This window comes from Equus przewalskii, chromosome 16 (assembly GCF_037783145.1).
Source record: "Equus przewalskii isolate Varuska chromosome 16, EquPr2, whole genome shotgun sequence".
Taxonomy (NCBI): domain Eukaryota; kingdom Metazoa; phylum Chordata; class Mammalia; order Perissodactyla; family Equidae; genus Equus; species Equus przewalskii.
This window is the reverse complement of record NC_091846.1, coordinates 19,326,408-19,346,220: the sequence shown is the minus strand read 5'-3', so window position 1 is coordinate 19,346,220 and position 19,813 is coordinate 19,326,408. Positions and strand designations below refer to the sequence as shown.

The window sequence follows — 19,813 nt, the reverse complement described above, 5'->3', positions numbered from 1 at the left end:
GGGGCTCTAGTAAATACGGCCCGCACTGTGCTCCCGCCACGGAGGGCCTCACCACTTGAGCTGTAGCGACGAGAGAAGCACAGACACGGAGGAGGCTGCCATGGCCGCTGAACCCATCCACGGCTGCAGCACGATGCCGACGGGCATGAAGACACCTGGCCAAGGGAAGAACAACACTCACACGGCAGCCCAGAGGATACAGCAAGGAGGGGGCCCCCAGCCTCATGCCCACCATGAAGTTCTCCTCCTCGGGGTGGCTCAGAAACCCCTGCTGCCATGTCGTGACCACATGTCCACAGGCCTCTGAGGTAGGCTGTCTCAGAGCTGGGCAGTGGGTGCGCTGTCAAGGGGAATGGGGTCTCCCACCAGCCCTGACCTTCCTGGGACCATCCACAATCGGCATCACTAGTTTTAGGGCGGAGCTCCAGGGGAGCAGGGAATCCCAAGGACCCAGAGGGACAATGGCAGGGCGGCGGGGAGCCAGAGGGAAAGCAGTAGCAGGAGAGCCAGCTCTCCTGAGGCACCACGGGGACTGCGCGAGTGCTTGGACAACAGACTGCTGTTGACCGCAGTCCCTGTCTACACACTGTCTTCCCTGAAGGGCTTCAAAACACCCTTAGAAAGGGCAATGAGAGCGAGGCCCCAGGGCAGAGCCAGGAGACTCAGTCCACCTATGGGCAAAGGTCTGTGGGAGAGGCACAAACATGGAGAATCAGCGCCTGAGCCAGCTCTGGGACAGGAAGTACACCTGCCTGGCCCACCTGGCTCAGGAGGCTGAGGCGAACACGCTAATCTATTATGGGAGTCAGCGCTATCCACCCGGGCACAACAGGGGACACTGAGGCGGGAAAGTCCTGTTGAAAAACAGGTCTCAGCCCATGTGGGAGGCTTCCCTTGCTGATGTGTCTGCGACTTCTCCCTATCTGGCGACACAATATTCAACGGGTCGGGGCACGGGGGAGTTATGAAGCAGAAAAGATCCATCTCTTTCCACGATCGTTTCTGTGAGTCAGGGTAAAAGCCGGGCAGGATTACTTTTTAAGATAAGGTTCAGAAACATCACTCCCTGTGCTGATCGTGTAGCAGGTGCCCCCTAACTGTTAATAAGGATTCTTTTTCAGGTTTTATGTCTTAATAAATGGTTCAGAAAATACAGCCACGATAAATAAACGGTCAAGCATCTTGGCCAGCTTTTCAGAGAGGAGCAGAGTGAATGACAGTTTGGGTCCGTGCTGCATTTCCTCATTTACCTTTAGAGACTTATAAAGCAGAGAACACAATAAAATCAACTCTTTCAGCAATGCTTCTGGCCAGCCAGCCAGCAATGTGGCTACTCACTACGTGTGGCGGGAGCCTGGCCGGCAGCAACCAGCCTTTCTGGCCGGCAGCTGCAGTCGAAGGTGGCACAGCAGGTGAGAGCCACCTACCTGCTGCGACGGGAATCCCCACCAGGTTATAAATCAGCGCCAGCACCAGGTTGAGGCGTATTCTCCAGATGGTCTTCTTGGAGAGGTGAATGCTAGCCACCACATCAAGCAAATCATTCTGTAGGAGAGGAACACGCGGTGAATCAGGAGCTCTGTCCCACGGCCCTCACCGCTCCCATAACCTGGACAACAGGGGAAGGGACAGCCATGCTCACTCTGATGAGGACAACGTCAGCCGCCTCGATGGCGACATCTGTGCCTGTCCCGATGGCAATGCCCACGTCGGCCTGGGCCAAGGCTGGGGAGTCGTTAACCCCATCTCCCACCATGGCAACTTTCTTCCCTTTGTTCTGGAGCTCCTGGACCTTGGCCACCTTGTGAGAAGGCAGCACCTCCGCAAAGACTTTGTTGATGCCAACCTAAAAGGAAAGGAAAACAGCAGTCAAAAGATAAATATACAATAACACCCTGTGTTGGCAAAGGATAGGGACAGTGGCAGAAACCCGTGAGTCATCCTGCCCCGGTCCCGGGCCTCCAGGTCCAGTCAATGATGCCAGTCAGTAAACCCTGCAGATTGCAGGTCACACGGCAAATTCATCCCCTGCTCCCATGCCAAGGCCCTGCCAGTCTCCCGGCCCATGCCCTGGCCTCCCAACTCTCTCCATAGGCTGTCCCAGTGGTATTTCCAAAATAATCATCCTTTGGTCACAATACTTTCCTGCTTAAAGTCCTCCAGTGGATCCCAATTCCCTTAGGACAACATCAAACTCCTTGGTCTGCCTCCCAAGGTCCCCTGAGATCTGGCCTCTGCCCGTCTCCAGCTCCCTGCCTTGAGGCCCCAGAAGGCCTGCACTAGACTCTGCACCATTCAGCTCCCCACGCTCTGCAACTCACTGCTGCTTTGTGCCTCCAGGTGGTGCTCACGCTGCCTGCTCTGTCCTGGAAAGGCCAGTATTCCTTTCCCTATCCCTCCCTCCCTCTCTTTTTTTTTTTAAGATTCACCCTGAGCTAATATCTGTTGCTAGTCTCCCTCTTTTTCTTTTCCCCTCCCCAAAGCCCCAGTACATAGTTGTATATTCTAGTTGTAGGTCCTTCTAGTTTTTCTATGTGGGATGCTGCCGCAGCATGGCTACTGACAGATGAGTGGTGTGGTTCCATGCCCAGGAACTGAACCTGAGCTGCCACAGCAGAGCGCACCAAACTTTAATGGCTAGGCCATCAGGGCTGGCTCCCTCCCCCTCTTCTTTATCTGACCACTCCTCACTCAAGCATCCTCTCTCCGGGAAGGTGTCCCTGGCCCCTGCAAGGTTGAGGAGTAAGTTGGTAGCTCCCACGTGTCCCATGTACTCTTCTGTTGGAGCATCAAGCATTTGATTTATACTTGGTCACTGATCTACCCCCCACAGGACTCGAGAGCAGGTGGCCTCTTCACTCCTCTCTGTAGCCTGTCTGTCATGTGGGTGGTACTTAATAAGTGCTCGTGGAATGGATGAGCAAGTTTTAACCAGAAAGGGGGGTTCTCCACGAGTCCATCGAGTCTATCAAGTCCATTGTTAATAAGGAAGGTAGCATACAGCAAGACAGCACTGCTTCCCTCCTATGAGGCAATCTGTTCCTGAAAGCATATCGCTTTGCACATATTTTTGGAGGGGGAGGGAGTAAGTAAATTCCAGGAATTCGCACTGGAGCCATCACTGTGTGGGGAGTCCGGCAGGCATACAGCAGTGCTGTCCTCACGGCCCAAACTCAGAACCAAGTGCTGCTGGAGAATGCTGGGGATCTGGGCATCTGTCTGGTGCACATGAATGAGACAAGCTGAGCTGGCAGAACATTCACGTAACATAAAGGCTAAAAGCTGTTTCTTTCAGTCCTCAAACCATGATCTTTTTCTTTTTATTGCAAAGACTGGGAAATAGACATCTTTGGAATTGCTTTTGCAGGGCTGCAGCCAGTCTTGCATGAGTTACAGCACCCAGGACCCAGGGATGTGATCTTTGTGGCCGTAGCACAGTAATCTCCTGTGGGACGCCATGCCGCTCAGAGCAGAAGAGACACGTGGAGAGAAAAGCACCCAGCAAGGAGGAAAAACCAGAAGCAAGCCTAAGTGCTAGAGACACTCGCGCCTACTTTTTTCCTCAAATTGGTTCTGAGAGCTTAAAATCACTTGTAATTTCAAAGGGGGAAGATGTCCCCAACCCCCGCCCCAGGCCCCTACCTGGGCGGCAATGGCTCTGGCTGTCTTCCGGTTGTCCCCTGTGATCAGAACCACGTCCACACCCATGCTCTTCAGCGTGTGCACAGCCAGGGCGGCCTCCTGCTTGACAGCATCTGCGATGGCAATCATCCCACAGAGCACACCTGGAGGGAACACCTACAGATGAGCACACAACAGCAGGCCACTGTGCAGCCCCAGGAGCAAAGAATATTTCAGGACCAGGAACAGTTTCCATCATATAATGTTATACGCAAAAAACAGAACACCACATTATATAACATAGTATGGTTTTGACTTTGTTTTTTAAAAATTACATATATTTACAGATGCATACAAAAGTCTGGAAGGACTATCAAAATGTTAACAGTGGTTCTCTGAGAGGGAGCATGCTCAATGATTTCATTTTCTTCTTTATAGCTCTCAGAATTTTCCAAATTTTCTGCAAGACATATCTGTTAATTTACAGAATGCCTGGCTCATAACTCAACACATGTTAGCTATTAAAATATGAGAAACAGAACAAATGTTACTTAAAAAGTGACGACTATCCTAACAGCTAGAAAATCAATCCTTCCTTTTTGTCTCTTTCTACAGACAACATTTCCATAGAATTTTCTTTTTTGGAGTGAATCTTTAGATACTGAAGCCAGCAGGCCTTCCAGGACTGAGGGGTGATGGGTGAGGCTGCATGGTGGGTGAGGGCACGCCTCCTTTAGCTGAGTTGACTCTGGTTTGATGACCTGAGGGGACTGCAGGTCGACAAGGACTTAGGAGAAGCATGGCGGTGGGAGCAGGGAGAAAAAGAGAATGGGCGAAGAGGATGTACTTGGCTGGAGCATTCAAAATACAGCAACATAAATCATCATTTCTTATTTGCATATAGTTTTACTTCTACTTGCAGCAACTAACATTAACAAAGTAAGAGATGTAAAGGCAAGATATAATCTGAGTGCTAAGATACGTGCATTCTTGAGAAGCTCTGAAAAGTTACAGGGATCTCAGCATTTGAAGGTACCCTACAGTTAAACCTCTTGCAAAGTGAATTGTGTTTCATCTGCAGTGATGAATGAGAAGGATGACTCTGAACTGCCAACTTGGACAGAGGCAAACAGTGATGGTGAAGACAGTTGAGACTGATGCCAGAGCAGAGCTGGCTCTGGTGGTGAAGACGGAGATAGAGAGATAGGGCCTTAGGACTCGGAATGAAGGGAAGAAAAAATGACAAGACAACCTTCCAGAAAACAGACCTAAAATTAATGGAGGGGAATTTTTTTTTTTTTTTAAAAAGGAGGAATCTATTTTTGTCTGATATCTCCAAGAAACCTTTTTTTTTTTTTTTTTTTTGCTGAGGAAGAGTCACCCTGAGCTAACACCTGTTGCCAATCTTCCTCTCTCTTTTTTTCCTTTCCTTCCCAAAGCCCCAGGACACAGTTGTATATTCTAGCTCTAAGTCCCTCTAGTCCTTCTGTGTGAGCCGCCACCACAGCAGGGCTACTGACAGATGAGTGGTGTGGTTCTGTGACTGGGAACTGAACCCAGGCCGCTGAAGTGGAGTGCACCGAACTTTAATCACTAGGCCATCAGGGCTGGCTCAAGAAACTTCATTTCTGAGAAAGCAGAACGAAGGTGTGAGTAGAGTGATACCGTCAATAGCCACCAAGATGGCCGTCTGGCCTTTCATCTCATGATCTGTCATAGCGTCACTGATGTCGCTGGAAATGGTTAAGCCATTGCGCCTCATCCATTCACGGTTCCCAATCAGCACAGAGAAGGTCTGGGGGGCCACATCTGTACAAAAGAGTTTGTGGTTATTCCCAAAGAGTCCAATTTCACTGTGAGAAAGTACGAAAAACTATGGAATCCTTTTAACAGCAAAATATCCATTTAATCATTCTGAAAAGTGATAACCTAGTAAGTGCCTCTCGGAACACCATCATTAAAGGACCAGGGAGAAAGTATAACGTGTAGAACATGTGGTATGAATTAAGGTGGGGTGTTAACACGTACATACTACATGTATGAAAATGTTATAAACATATTAAAATTATGTAGTGTCCTCCTTTGCCTTTAAAGGTCTCTCTGCTGCTTTTTCTACAGGGATCAGAAGCAATTAGGTATCTGTCCAGCACCAAAAGCAAGTGTAGCCTAGATTCATCACTGCCTGGTATAGATGACCCACGGAGAATAAGCAAATCATTAGGCAGTCTACTTCTATGAAATGTTTTAAAGCTATACCTCCTAAAAGGCCAGGTGAGACTCTCACCTGTCACCTTTTAACCATGTGGGCCACTAACTTAGGCGTCACTACAAGGACCAGTCCCTGGAAGCTAAATGGAAAGGTCATCCTGAGGCTTTAAATTGCTAGAAGGTGGTAGATGGCTTCTAACAATAAAATCTAAATCAAGATTTAACTACCAACATACTTAAGAGGAAACACTAGAGATCGGTTTCTTTGGTTTGGGGGTTTTAGACTCTCACACCGATGGCTAGCAAGCTATCCTTAGACTAAGAAAGGCTGTTAATCATAAGCAGCTGTCACTCCAAGCATGCTTGGGCAGACCATTTCCATCTGCTTTCCCTGACTGCTGCCAGCTCTGTAAATACGACACATCCCATCAGAGTTCCACCACATGGGAGGTTCCAGTTTAGGAAGAACAGAAGTAGAATTCCCATCTGTCTACTTTGTAGCTTATGAGAAGCAGGACTAACTTGGGAGAAGAAAGAGGGGACTCAAGATTACAGAGCAGATAAGTGATGTCTACGAATCTAAGTAATATACTACCTTGTCTACCATCAGCAACAAGATCCAGATGTATGAAAGAGAGAAACAACAGAGAAACTACAGGCTTTCCTGGGCGAGGCAGGCGTGAGGTATACTAGCCAGGAGCCACCTTCCTCCACAGTCGGGAACCAGGGTGGCGTGCTGGCGAGGTGCTCTCTGTGGTTTGGCTCAAGGCCACCTGACCCAGCTGGCCCAAGCCGCCCCGGCCGGCTGAGCAGCAGAGACAAAGGCCGGGGATACCTATTTCCGAGGGAACGCTGCCAACCCCATTCAGGTGAGCGGTCCGCTCGCTTGGCAGGTGCTCGCTGTGGGTCAGGATGCCTTCCACGCTGCTGACTTTGCAGCCGATTCCACAGCCTGGCACAGCCTGGAAGTCCGTGCAGTATCCCAGGGTCTCTGTTCCAAGTACCTGTGAAGGAAGGGAGACGGGGAGAGGAACCGAAAACAGAGAGGTGAGCTGAGAGGGAGGCAGGACCGAGACGATGGCGGCGAGGGCAGGGAAGAGGGCAGTGGCCACCAGGAATGAAGAGCGAAGGGATAGACGGGAAGGAGAAGAGCAGGGAAAGGTGGCAAGAGCGACTACGGACAGGAATTCTTTTCCTCATCTCATACAGACATTGTAATCATTAAACCGAACAAAATTCAACAGCCTAAACTCTCCCCTTAGGTGGCTGCCTCATGATATCGGACAGGCTGCAGGCTAGAAAGGAGAAGGACAATACTCAGCAAATGCAGGGGGTGAGGGGGAGTGAAGGTGCCAGAGAGGAAAAATATCACGTTTATGCTGCAAATAATTTCATAAAAATGATGGAATAGGTAAGCGGTAACAAAGCCATTTTAGGCTATCAACAGATAACTGCCCATTTACAGACGCTGGAGGGGGAGGAGGGGCGACCCAGCAGGAGAAAGAAAGGAGAGCTATTTTCATTTGGGTTAACAAAACACAGGAAGGCTGACTGAGGGTGAGCAGAATTCTTCCTGAAACATCAAGGGTGAGAGGAGAAATGGCAGACTGTCTGACCCTACATGAAAGCCAAACCATGAAATGAGATTTCTGGAAGATTCTCTGTCCAGGAAGAGCCGTCAACTTTTTTTAAGGCATCCATGTCACCTTCCTACATTTACTGATAATCATATTTGCTCAGACTCTTTAAATTTTTTCAGGGCAATATTCTGGCACATCCTGATGCTTCTATATTCAGATTGAAAACAGAAAACACTTAAACAGGACCTTTCATCTGGAGAGACGAGAGGATGAGTGAATGCTTCCCCATTAACTGTGCCACGAACCCATTGGGCATCCGGCTCACTGCTGCTCATTCCTCTCCATTTCAGACATCCCAGTTGAGTGGATTTCTCCCTCCCTCACCCTGAAACCCCATTCATTTTAGTATCCCTTTGCACTAAGCGCTCATAAAGCACTGAACTCCCAAAGGGCAGAGTTCACATCTTACTAGTTTTGGTTGTCCTGAGCATAGCTCAGCAAATGACTGTTAACACTGTTAACAGCTTTTTGATGATCTGGAAACATGACAGGGGACCTACCACTGCGAGCCATATCTCCACCTGCTCCAGAGGAGCCTGCCAAGTGGTTTTCCTGACCACACAAGCCAAGGCCTCCTCAAAGGTCGCTGGTTCAGGTGCCAACAGCAGCCGGGAGAAAAGCATGTGAGGAGGAAAGAGTCGGAGGCTTCCAGCCCAGCCGGCGAGAGTGGAGAAGGAGGCGGGAGGAGCAAGGGGACGAGCAATACCGAGGTGCACGTACCTCTTTACAGTATTTGGTGACTGCCACGCCCAAAGGGTGCTCACTGCTGGCCTCTGCAGTCCCCACCACAGCAAGAACCTTCCTGAGGGGCAGCTCTGCCATGTCCACAAGCAGGAGGACCCGCATGACTTTGGGGACCCCATGGGTAATGGTGCCAGTTTTGTCAAACATCACAGTCTTTATCTGCCAAAACAACCACATCTCAGTGACCACAAACACAGAAGGAAAGGACTTTCAGAGTCCACACGCTCTTGAGGCACAGCTCCACTCACATTGCCTCAAGCAGATAGCAGTACTCCTTCATAACTTCCTAACACAATCCTCTGCAACCCATCACGGGCTTCAACCACTCCAACTGCAGACATCATTTCCCTCTACCCAGTAAACAAATCCACACTGTGGCTTAACCTTCAGTGGGTTGAGCCAGAAATTCTCACTCCAACCTAACGGGAGATGGCATGGCACCGTCTCCTGGACAGTAACACCACGCAGACTTCTCTTCCTGTTAGGTCAGGAGCCAGGACCTGGGAGTCTGCCTGTCTCTGCACTGCTGTCTGTCAAGCCAATCATTGTTTTCTCTGGCCTGAAGAGAGCAAAAGCCCACTGAGAAGAGAGTTCTCACACGCCAAGTTCAAGAAAGGAAGCGGGTGTTCCTTGGCCTTAATAACAAGTAACCACCAGAGACAGTTTTTAGACCCACCCCGCTAGGTCATGGCAGCTTTGCACCAGTCCCCACGGGTCTGGGCTCAGCCAGTCAGCAGCAACCACACTCCAGTACCTGTGCCTCCAGGTCCAGAGGCCAGCTGAGCACTAAGACAGCCGAACACCCACTTCTGAAAGCCCATCAATTCCTGAACTCCACACTGCCCCAAACCCTATATAAGGTTAGCTGCTTGCTTTGTTCACGCTGGGTCCCAAAAGCACGGTTAGATCCAGCTTTCTGTTTCTGATGCTGAACGGAGCCCTCTCAACGCTATTAACTGGTCTTCCTCCAACAATTCTTGCCTCCTAGTCCGTCCTTCACTCTGCCGCCAGAATGATCTACCCAACATGTAATCCAGTCACATTGGCAATTCATAGCCCTCCAAAGCTCCCTGCCATTCTTTAGGTTAAGTTCTGAATCTTGTACCAAACCTTCAAGGCCTCTCTCTCCCTCAAGAGCCTAATCTCCTGTCAGTTTCTCTCTCTCTCTCAATGCTTTTTTTTCAGTTCCTCATTTATTTATTCAGCAAATAACTGTGGAGTGCTTTCAATGTGCTCGGCCCTGGACAAGATGCTGGGGATACAATGGTGGGGAAAAGTCCAGTCTCTGATCTATAGAGTCTGTGATATGGCAGCACAGCCTCCCCAGGCCGTTCACACTGCCGGAACAGGCTGTTCCCAACCTCTGTTGTCTGGCTAACTCTCGCTCAGCTGTCAGGTCCCAGATTAACCTTGATATGTCCTTCCCCGACCACCTCCACCGCCCTCAAGCCCCATCAGCACACACAAGCCTGGGTTGGGCTCCCTGTCCTCACGGCATCTCACGCTCTCTCATAGCATTTGTTGTTCACTTACTCCATATCTGTCCTCCCCACTAAATTCTAAGCTCCCTGAGAACTGAGGACCATGACCATTGACAGGGCCTAGCACAGGACCCACACGTAGGAAATGCTTAACAAATACCGAATGAGTAAATGGAAGGATGGAAGGTTAGGGACTGGTATCTTGGGCCAAAGGGAGATTCTGCACAAACACTTGCCCACTACTCCACTCCCCATGGTCAGGACCCCTCCGCTAACCACATGGATGCAGAGCTGGTACTTTTCTCTGGAGCCCAACGACCTGGCTGTGAATCCTCACTCTGCCACCTATTAGCTGCAGGCCTTGGGGCAAGTTACCCAGCCTCCTCCCGCTGTAGTTCCCTCATCTGTAACACGGGAATAATAAGCACCCACCTCAGAGCTGCTGCTGAGATTAAATCAATTATTATTTATAAAGTATTTGATTCTATAACTGTTGGCTATTGCTATATTCATTCCCGGTCAGTCCTGGCTTCTTGTTTTATTTAACAGTGCGACCCCCCTGGGCCTCTTTCACATTTTCCTCTTAATATGAAATTTAAATGGATACTATTTTCACTAGGACTCTCTAAGTTTAAAAAAAAAACACATAGTATACAGCTACAAAATCATCCTAACCAAGACCCCAAAGGACAGCTGGGAACACCACAGCACAAGGCCAACCTTGTGGGCCATCTCCAGAGGCTTGCCTCCCTTGATGAGGATGCCGTTCTGGGCGGCCACCCCAGTGCCCACCATGACCGCCGTGGGTGTGGCCAAGCCTAGAGAGCAGGGGCAGGCGATGCACAGCACTGTGATGGACGTCTGGAACGCAAACCGGATGACCACCTCTGCCTGTGAGATATGCTTATTGGGGGTCTGAAAAGAGGAAAGAGACAGATGCAGGCTGCGAGTTAAATGAGGAATCACACAGAATTCTAATCACAAAAGAACATTTCAGCGCAGGCAGTGGGACCTGAGACAGCGTGATGAGCTGTGGTTTAGGAAACACTGTTGCATTCTGCTCTGCTTTGGTGGTTCACTTCACTGTGCTGCACCCCAGTTTTCCAACCTGACCCTGGAGGCTTTCCTCAGAGAAAGGCATTACGAGAGGAGAGTCTCATAAAAATCCCTGACAGGGGAAAGAGCAGACTCCAGAATTGGACCGGTCCTGGCTCTGACGCTAATTTAGCCTCTCTGTGTCTCAGCTTCCTCCCATACAAAATGGAGATAACAACACCCATCTCACAGGTTGTTGTAAGGACTAAATGTGCTAATATACATACAAACAGATATATAAATACACACAGTACAACACCTGGCACAGGAGAGGCATCTAAGAAATTGTAACTATCACATCATCATTACTATTTTTATCATTATTATGAAAGCTTTAAAAAATTATAGGTCTCCAAGGAATCTACCCTAAGGTGATAATCATACAAGTGGAAAAGATACCAGGATATTTACCACAGCGCTTTTTTGTAATGGCAAAACACTAGAAACAACCAACAGGGGACTGGTTAATCAAATTCTGAGTGTGGTGTAGCAAATGGAATATTATGCAACTGCCGAAATGATGACATATATCTATACTTATTGACATAGAAAGATATCAGTAACATTGCTGAATAAAAAAGCAAGCACAAAATGGCATGTGTCATGATTTAATGAGTGCAAAATTATCTGCCTCTATCTGTATACAGCCTTTCAACAATACTGAGAGCCACTCACCAAAGTGTGAAAAACGGTTACTTCTAGCGATGGGATTTGGAGCCATCTTTATTTTCTTCTGTTTTTCACTATTGTTTTCTTTACAAATCCAAAACAAGCAAAATATGGGTCTCCTTTCTAGTTACCTGGTGGCACCTTTGGTATTATTATTTGCATTCTGACATCTTGAGTTATCTTAGTTTATTTTTTGAAATGGGTCGTGTCTCTGGAGTATAATCAAGAGACACTGTGTTCACTTAATCACAGTAAGAAGCATATGTTCTAAATCGAGGACACAGACCACAAGCTCTTCGGCCTCCACCTACACTTCATTCTTTGATTTTCAAAGCAAGGATTCTAAAATAAGATACATTATTAAAGGGTCGCTTAATTTCCATAGAAACAGTTGGATTTAGGTAGAGGGACATGATGTTTAAGACATAATGCTATTTTTTAGAGACAAAGATGACGTGATTTTTTTAAAAAAAGACAGTAATCCTTGTCAAAATAACATCTGGCAGTTTAATAGGGTAGGTTAGACTTCTAGAAGTTGACAGGAACCTTGTGCCTACAAATGATTCTGAGACAGCAGAGTGATAACAATATCTTAAAGGAACATGCAGTACCTCATTTGCCAGCATCCTCCCTGATATTGCAGATAAAAACAAAAGAAGCCAAAGTAAGACAGAAAGGCAGGGAACAGCAGGAAGCCACACATTCCATCTCGTTTAGGACTGAGTTTTCCCACAGCCACATGCCAATGAGCTGCTCTCCCACAAAAACAGAAATTTGAGGCAGTCAGGTGCCTTAACAGCCACTGGCAACTTCTAGGAATATAGTCACAGGTTACTCTTAAAAGCACCGAGGTCCCCTTAGATACAAGAAAGTGTTTAATCAGTTTTCACTTTAAGATAGGAAAGTTGAGAGGGAAAATGAAATCTGAGTGAATGATATGTACCCCAAGAATAGACGATAGGCCTTTAATTATGGGTAGAAAATTTTTTAAGAGAAAAATATTATCCATCCCATATTTGTAGTTTCTTATTCTATTGCTCTAAGGTAAAATACACACTAGACGGGGCTAAGCATGAGATATTTTTAAAAGCAAGGTAAAACACTGTTCCAGTCACTGGGCAGTTATCAAATACCCTCTAAGTGGGCCATTAGCTTTTTATGTATATCGAGGTTTCTAAACCTCAGTGCTACTGACATTTGGGGCCAGATACTTCTTTGTTGTGGGGTCTGTCCTGTGCATTGTGGGATGTTTGGCAGCATCCCTGACCTCCTCCACCAGGTGCTGGTAGCAGCCCCTCCTCAGTCATGACCACCAAAAATGTCTGCAGACACGGCCAGATGTCCCTGGGGCGACAAAATCACCCCCAATTGCGAATACTGGTGTATACAGCTTTATTTCTGAAGAAAAAAACCTGTTTGCACTTTCCACTTTTTGGAGTTTGATAAAACCGTATTTCCTAAGATAGTACTCTTTATCCACTTTTTAGACTCAAAAATGTATATTCCATTGCCTCATACAGAATTTTTAATAAATATTTAATTATTAAAAAGCTATTAGCATTGCTCGGGAAGCTGCAAGGTTAAAGATGGTATTTATAAGCATAGCAAAAATATATTTTTCTTAAAATTTGTTAAGTAATATTATTATACCATCAAAATTGTTAAGTGACCTATCTTCTATGATGTGTACCTCATAATCTCAAAAACGGACAATACTGCATAATGTAAATGCTTTAAGTACTACAACTGAGAGACAACTATGAAATTATCTAACTAGAAAGTAATGAGCATCTTTAATAAAAACCTGCAGAAGTAGAGTGGCTGACTGTTGTACCCTGGCTAAGATTTTGCTGCCAATAAGTGAAGCAAGCAAATAAAATGTAATGGGTAATTAAAGCCCAATGACTCTAAGGCATGAGAGAACAGGATTAAGGGCAATAGATTACTTAAAACCCAACAACCATCCTGCCCAAAGCATTCAACTTACACGAAAGTATTTCTGAACAATACCAAAATCGATAAAACCGATTATAATCCATACCACCAACGTCAAAGTGGAAATGATGATGATAAATGGCACAAAATATCCACTAAACCGGTCAGCCAGTTGCTGAATGGGTGCCTATGAAAATAAAACACAAAGACCATGAGAAGTTACAATCTGTAAAGAAAGAAAAGAGCGCAAGCATGGACAGGGCCTGGGATTCTTAGCTCGCCCATTAACTATGTTTACTAATCAATCTCTACTCAATAAATCTGCATGATTCTACAGAACTCTTGGAATAATTTCTAAAACGAAGAAGCAGAGTTATATTGTTTTTTAAATGTCTTCATTACCTTTGACATCTGAGCCTCTTCCACCAATTTCACAATCTGAGCCAAAGTGGTGTCGTTGCCCACATGGGTGGCAGTAACGAGGACAGAGCCATGTGCATTTATCGATCCGGCAATCACTATGCTTCCGGGTTTCTTAGTGACTGGCATGGCTTCTCCTAGAAGTGGAGAAGAGAGACCAACCATCACGTACTAAGCCCCATTCAGCAGTCACGTAACCTGGCAACTGTGCTGATACCCACCCGAAGGGAATGTGAAACAAGTCACCTAACCTGTGATGAGGGACTCGTCAGCCATTGTATTGCCTTCCAGGACTTTCCCATCCACTGGGAACTTTCCCCCAGGGACAACCTTGATGACATCACCCCGCTGCACCAGCTCCATGGGCACTTGCTCCTCTCTGCAACAAATGTCACTCAAGTCACACACATGGCAACTCACAGGAGCTCACCCTCCAGGTTGAGTTCTGGACAAACTGTTGGACTGGTTACACTATACTTGCTTTACATCAAGCAGCAGTATTCATTTTATCTGTCGTTTTCAGATTAAGTCAATATTTATTGTGCAGCTACTAAGTGCCAGGCACTATATGAGGCCCAGGGAATATAGCTGTGAACAGGACAGCAAAGTCCCTACCCTCATGATGAACACCAATTCTGTGGAGGAAACAGAAAACAAACAAGATCGTAAGTGCTGTGATGAAAACAATGTGACTGGAGGGCTCCTTTAATTGGGAGAGGAGGAGGAGAGAATTGAGAAGGCCTCACTTGGAAGATGACCTTTGAGCTGAGATGTGGATGACAAGAGGGGCCAACATAGGGGGGAAAGGAAATTCAAGGGAGAAAAAACAGCTAATGCAAAGGTCCTAAGGCAGGCAGGAAGGGTGTCTTTGAGAAACAGGAAGATGGGGTAAGTCAGTGAAGCATGCAGAGTCCAGATCATGTTGAGTCTTACAGAGTATGGGCTTTGGACGCAAGGTTTTTAGTGGGAAAATGACAATCAGATTCACACTTTCAAGTCCTCTCTCTGGCTGCTGCATAAGAACAGACTGTACGGGCTGCAATAGTAGCTGAGAAGAGTTAGGCTGTTGCAGCAGCCCAAACAAAAGACCGCAAAGGTGTGGGTGGGAGACGGAGAGAAGAAATACCTGGGATATTTCTGGGGACACATCAACAAGATGCACAGATGCACTGAATGCAGAAGAAAAGAATCCAATTTGAGCTCTCAGTTTTCAGTTTGAGCAACCAGCTGGATGAGAAATAATTTAATGAGTGGAGACAACATGGAGAAGCAGCTGAGGGAGGGAGGCGGAAGAGATGCCTATAGACTTCCACATAGAAATGTCAAATAAGGGAGTCAACAATATCATTTGAGCTGAGAGAAGAGGTCCGACCTAGAGGTACAAATCTAGGAACTGACAAAATATAGACGTATTTAAATCTTGAAATGGTATGAGCTTATGTAGCAGCGTAACTGGAAAAGAGAGTCCTAGAACTAAGTCCCGGGATGTGCCAACATTTGGAAGCTAAGCAGGAGCTGAATGGCCAGCTAGGGAGAATGCAGAGGGGCAGCCAGTGACGTAGGAGGAAAAGGAGAGAGAGTGAGGATCCGAAGGAGGGAGTGCCTGTCCAATGATGTCAAAAACTGCAGGTGTAGTCACACAGATGCAAGTCTATGTAAAATTCATCACACACTACACTCAGGATTTGTGTACTTCTGTGAATGTAAGTTATACTTTAATAAAAAAGAAAAAAAATGTAAAGGGACATTAAAGGGTAAAAATGCTGGTGAGAGGTTGAAATGAGGATTAAAAAAATCAACAGTACGGCCGGCCTGGTGGCATAGTGGTTAAGTCCGGCACACCCCAATTTGGTGGCAGAGGTTCACAGGTTCAGTTCCTGGGCGTGGACCTACATCACTCATCAGCCATGCTGTGGTGGCGACCCACATACAAAATAGAGGAAGATTGGCACGGATGTTGGCTCAGGGCAAATCTTCCTCAACCAAAAAACAAAAAAAAAAAGGAAGCCTGGCAACAGATGTTAATCTTCTTCCTCACCAAAAAAAACCCAAAAAACAAAAAACAAACAGTTGGAATTGGGTACATGGAAATTATTTGATGTCTTTGGCAAAAGCGACTTTAGAAATTGGTGGAGGCAGAAGCTCAGCTGGAATGCAAGGAGGAGAGAATGTGAAATGAGGATACAAAGACAGCAGCTAAGGACAACTTTTAAAAGAAGTTTTGCTGTGCAAGGAGAGAGAAAAACAGAGCAGTAGAAGAGGGAGTGGATTAAGATGAAATTGTGAACTGTACGTACGTGTGAATTGTATGCTGGTGGGAATGGTCCCGCAGAGAGACAGAAAGATGGCGGGCAGGGAGGAGCGCAGGGCAGAAACAGAGTGAGAAAGCCAGAAGGGGCTCCGGGGAACCACAGCCGGCTCTGACAGCATCACTGTAAAAGCATCACGTGGGCCAAACATACTTAACTGTATATGTAACACTGGCTCATGAACAAGCAGTGAAAAAGTGAGAAAAGCAGGTGTGTACGACACGCAGGGCTTGAGCTTATTTTATATGTTCCTCTCATTCCACGAAGACTGCATTTAAACTATCACAGAGAGGAAGGGTCAAAAAGTCACCCTATTGACACGAGAAGGAAAAACAGACATTTACTGAGTACAGGAACTCTGCTAGATTTTTACGTTTTATCTCACTGAATCCTCCCAAAACCACACGAGGCGAGTGATAGTCACCCCTATTTGAGCAAAAGCCTGAAGATTTTTTAGAAAGGCACAGAACTGAACATCCACATTGCTATGTATAAATGTATAAAACTTAGGAACCAGCATGTGCAGACAGAGATATGACATATTTACATCAACATTTTCTACTTAAAAATGTGTTCAGGAGTGTCCTCTGTGCAGTGAGGACTCAATGGCCCGCCGCATGCACAGGCCCTGCTCCGGCCACCATGCCACCCCCTGCGCAGCTGTGCACACGCTCCGCCTGTGTGGTCAATGCGGCCGCCTGAGCAGATGCAGCCTTCCTGAGCCCACCCGAGTGCCCCGTGAGCCCCAGGTGCCAGGGACACAGCCAAGGGCCAGGGCCAGGACACAGACTCGGCCTCAACTGAGACAAAGTCCTCATCAGGGTGCTGGAGAGAGTGACAGGGCAGTGGTGTGATGCAAGTCAAAGCCACAGTGTCCGCCCTTCCACCATGGTGACTTTTCCCAGGATTCACTGAGATGGTGCGTATGCACTGCTTAGCACAGTGCCTGACATACAGTGTGTGCCCAGGGAAAGCTGGTGACTTCCACTGTCACCCACTGGATGCTGTCACTACTGACTGGCCTCTGTATAGCAAGCACCATGGGGCTGCGGTCACGGGGGGCTTTGGGGAGAAAAAGGAAAAAATAAAATCTTTAAAAAAAGAAAAAAGCAGCCGAGGCGTATAACTAGTTTAGGGCCACTGAAGCAGTCAAGTGCACGGGGAAGCCCACAGTGCCAATTGCTTTGTCACACGGGGCCCTCCTGTCTGGGAGACAGTGCAGTGGGTGAGAGGGGGTGGCTCTGTGTCTCCAGGGCCCCAGTCCCAGCTCTGCCACTCACCTGTCATGGACTTTAGCTAAGTTACTTCACCTCACTGAACTTTAGATTCTTCCTAGGGAGATCGGGGATCACGATAGCACCTACCTCACAGGGTAGCTATCAAGGGTAAACTAGATAATTTATGCAAACTGCTGAGTAGTGTACCTGGTACCCAGTAAGTTCTCAAATCTCAGCTATCATTGCCATAATTCTGATTATGACTCAAAAGCCAGCATCCAGGCAACCCCCACTGCTGCTGGGCTGCAGTCAGCCTGTGCCTCATTCACTCTCACTCACTCACGGGTTCACGTACTCAACAAGGGCTTGCTGAGTGTCCCGCTGAGAAGCAAGGGGCCCGTCCCAGCCCTCAGAGGCCCCAGTCTCTTGGAGGACACATCTAGTGACCTGGCACTGGCACAGTGTGATGGACGGGCAAGTGCACAGTGGGAGCTGGGCATAGGACAGCTGGGTTTTTTTTTTCTTTAAAGACTGGCACCTGGGCTAACATCTGTTGCCAATTTTTTTTTCTTCTTCTTCTTCTCCCCAAAGTCCCCCAGTACATGGTTGTTTTTCTAGTTGTACGTCCCTCTGGTGGTGCTATGTGGGACACCTCCTCAGCATGGCCTGACGAGCGCTGCCATGTCTTTGCCCAGGATCCAAACAGGTGAAACCCTGGGCTGCCAAAGCAGAGCCCCGGAACTCAACCACTCGGCCAGGGGGCCGGCCCGGGGCAGCTGTTCCAACAATGGGAGAGTTTGGAATATACGTCACCCTGGATGGCAAGAATCAGCCAAGACAAACACACTGAAGAGCAACAGGAGATGGTCAGAGGGAGTTTCTGAGCAGAGGCCCAAGGGGAGGGCCGCCTCTTCTCCCACCAGGGCGGGACGGAGGGAGGGTGCAGTGAGGAAGCCTAGCTTCCTAGCTGAGTGACAGGAAATGGATGGTTTTCCCACTTGACTGCTTCTATTTTCAGCAGTCAGATGTGAGATCACAGGCTAAAGGAGAAAGTGGTGGGGCCAGAGAGAAATTTCAGGAATAAGGCCTGAAATAACCATTGCCTAGAATATGAAAAAGAGGCTGACCAGGGAAATATAGATGCCTTAATTTGTAAAAAATGTCCATATTATTAAATACCCTTTAAGAGTCAGTATGTGAAAGAACATGGACTCTGGAACCAAGAGCTTGGGTTCTATCTCAGTTCCACTACTTAATACCTGTGTGACCTTGGGCCAGTTGCTTAGCCTCTCTGAAACTCGGTTTCCTCATCTGTAAAATAAGGGTAATAACAGTCCCTTCCTCAAAGTTTTTGTTGTTGTTGTTAAATACCAAGAGATTAGAATTGTGTCTGGCAAACAGTAAATGCTATGTAAGTTCTAGCAATAATAACAATTATTATTGTTTTTAATATATGCCAATTTTATGAAGAAGAACAATACTAGTCCCATTTTTATTTTTTGGCAAGTTGAGGCCCTTATCTCTCAGCCTGTCTGAATCCTCCCAATCTTGCAAGGAAGGTCCAGCTCTCAATTTCATGTTCCCTGTGAAGCTTTCCTTGACCACCACTAGCCTTCCTCTCCTAATTCCAGGAATACTAACCGTCTATACCTCTCATTTGTCATTTGGCACATACATACCACCTTGAACTCTTGCCTATCTTTCAGTAAATGCCTTGTCTACTTAACTGGATGGAGAGGATGGACCTCACTGTAAATGTCCTTGCCTGCCCTCACCAGTCTGGTGTAATGGCACGTACACAATGGGTGTTCAATGCGTATTACACAGATTGATATAAACTGATCAAAGACTTCTTGAAGATAACCCACCTGATGATTAAATTGTCCTGGCCAAGGGTCACGACGGTGGCTTCTGTGGCTTGGAGAGACATGAGTTTTGCAAGGGCTTCTGAGGTTTTGCTCTAAGAAATAACCAGAACGTAAAACAAGAGCTATAATAAGCTGACCTGTGCAAGCCCAGACCGATACCCACAAGGCTGGTGTTAAAGAGAACCCCTGCAGAAAAAGGCTGCCCCCTCAACCCAGCCACACCACACGCCAAAAGGCTCTCCCAGGATGGGTGTTACTCACAGCCCATTGACACACAGCCATGTCATCACCACATGGAAGGTACAACGCCTCTAAGCTCCATGAATTACATTTCAGACTGAAAAACAATATCAATCTGCCCACTGACTGTTTTCTTTTAGGGCCTGAGTCCCAGTCTTTTATAGAACACATTAAAATGCCAAGCACAATGCACGGTGTTAAAAATGGCATGACCTTAGCGTGGAAATATAGATTTCTAGACCAATAAGGTATACAGTCAGTTATGTACTAAGAGACGGCGTGAGCTCTGACCTGAAATCGAAGGTTCTTTCCGTAACACGAGGCACCTGAACAAAGGTTTTAATAATTAACCAGATTAGCTGGGAT

The 19,813-nt window shown here is 47.1% G+C and overlaps 1 protein-coding gene across 16 annotated transcripts in view; it reads right to left on the bottom strand.

Annotated features, from left to right (window-relative positions):
• The window catches only part of ATP7B (ATPase copper transporting beta), a 111,387-nt gene that overhangs the window by 8,610 nt on the left and 82,964 nt on the right, over positions 1–19,813 (bottom strand). For 6 of the 16 annotated variants that reach the window (XM_070578781.1, XM_070578782.1, XM_070578779.1 and 3 more), the window contains 12 exons: positions 19,208–19,299; positions 14,065–14,192; positions 13,796–13,950; positions 13,446–13,580; positions 10,415–10,609; positions 8,190–8,372; positions 6,665–6,833; positions 5,287–5,430; positions 3,643–3,785; positions 1,643–1,846; positions 1,428–1,545; positions 53–155 (listed from right to left, as the gene is read on the bottom strand). In XM_070578781.1, coding sequence (XP_070434882.1) covers positions 53–155; positions 1,428–1,545; positions 1,643–1,846; positions 3,643–3,785; positions 5,287–5,430; positions 6,665–6,833; positions 8,190–8,372; positions 10,415–10,609; positions 13,446–13,580; positions 13,796–13,950; positions 14,065–14,192; positions 19,208–19,299 — 1,769 coding nt within the window. The remainder of the gene's footprint in view (positions 1–52; positions 156–1,427; positions 1,546–1,642; positions 1,847–3,642; positions 3,786–5,286; positions 5,431–6,664; positions 6,834–8,189; positions 8,373–10,414; positions 10,610–13,445; positions 13,581–13,795; positions 13,951–14,064; positions 14,193–19,207; positions 19,300–19,813) is intronic. The other 10 variants (XM_070578783.1, XM_070578785.1, XM_070578780.1 and 7 more) reach the window with 3 other exon arrangements.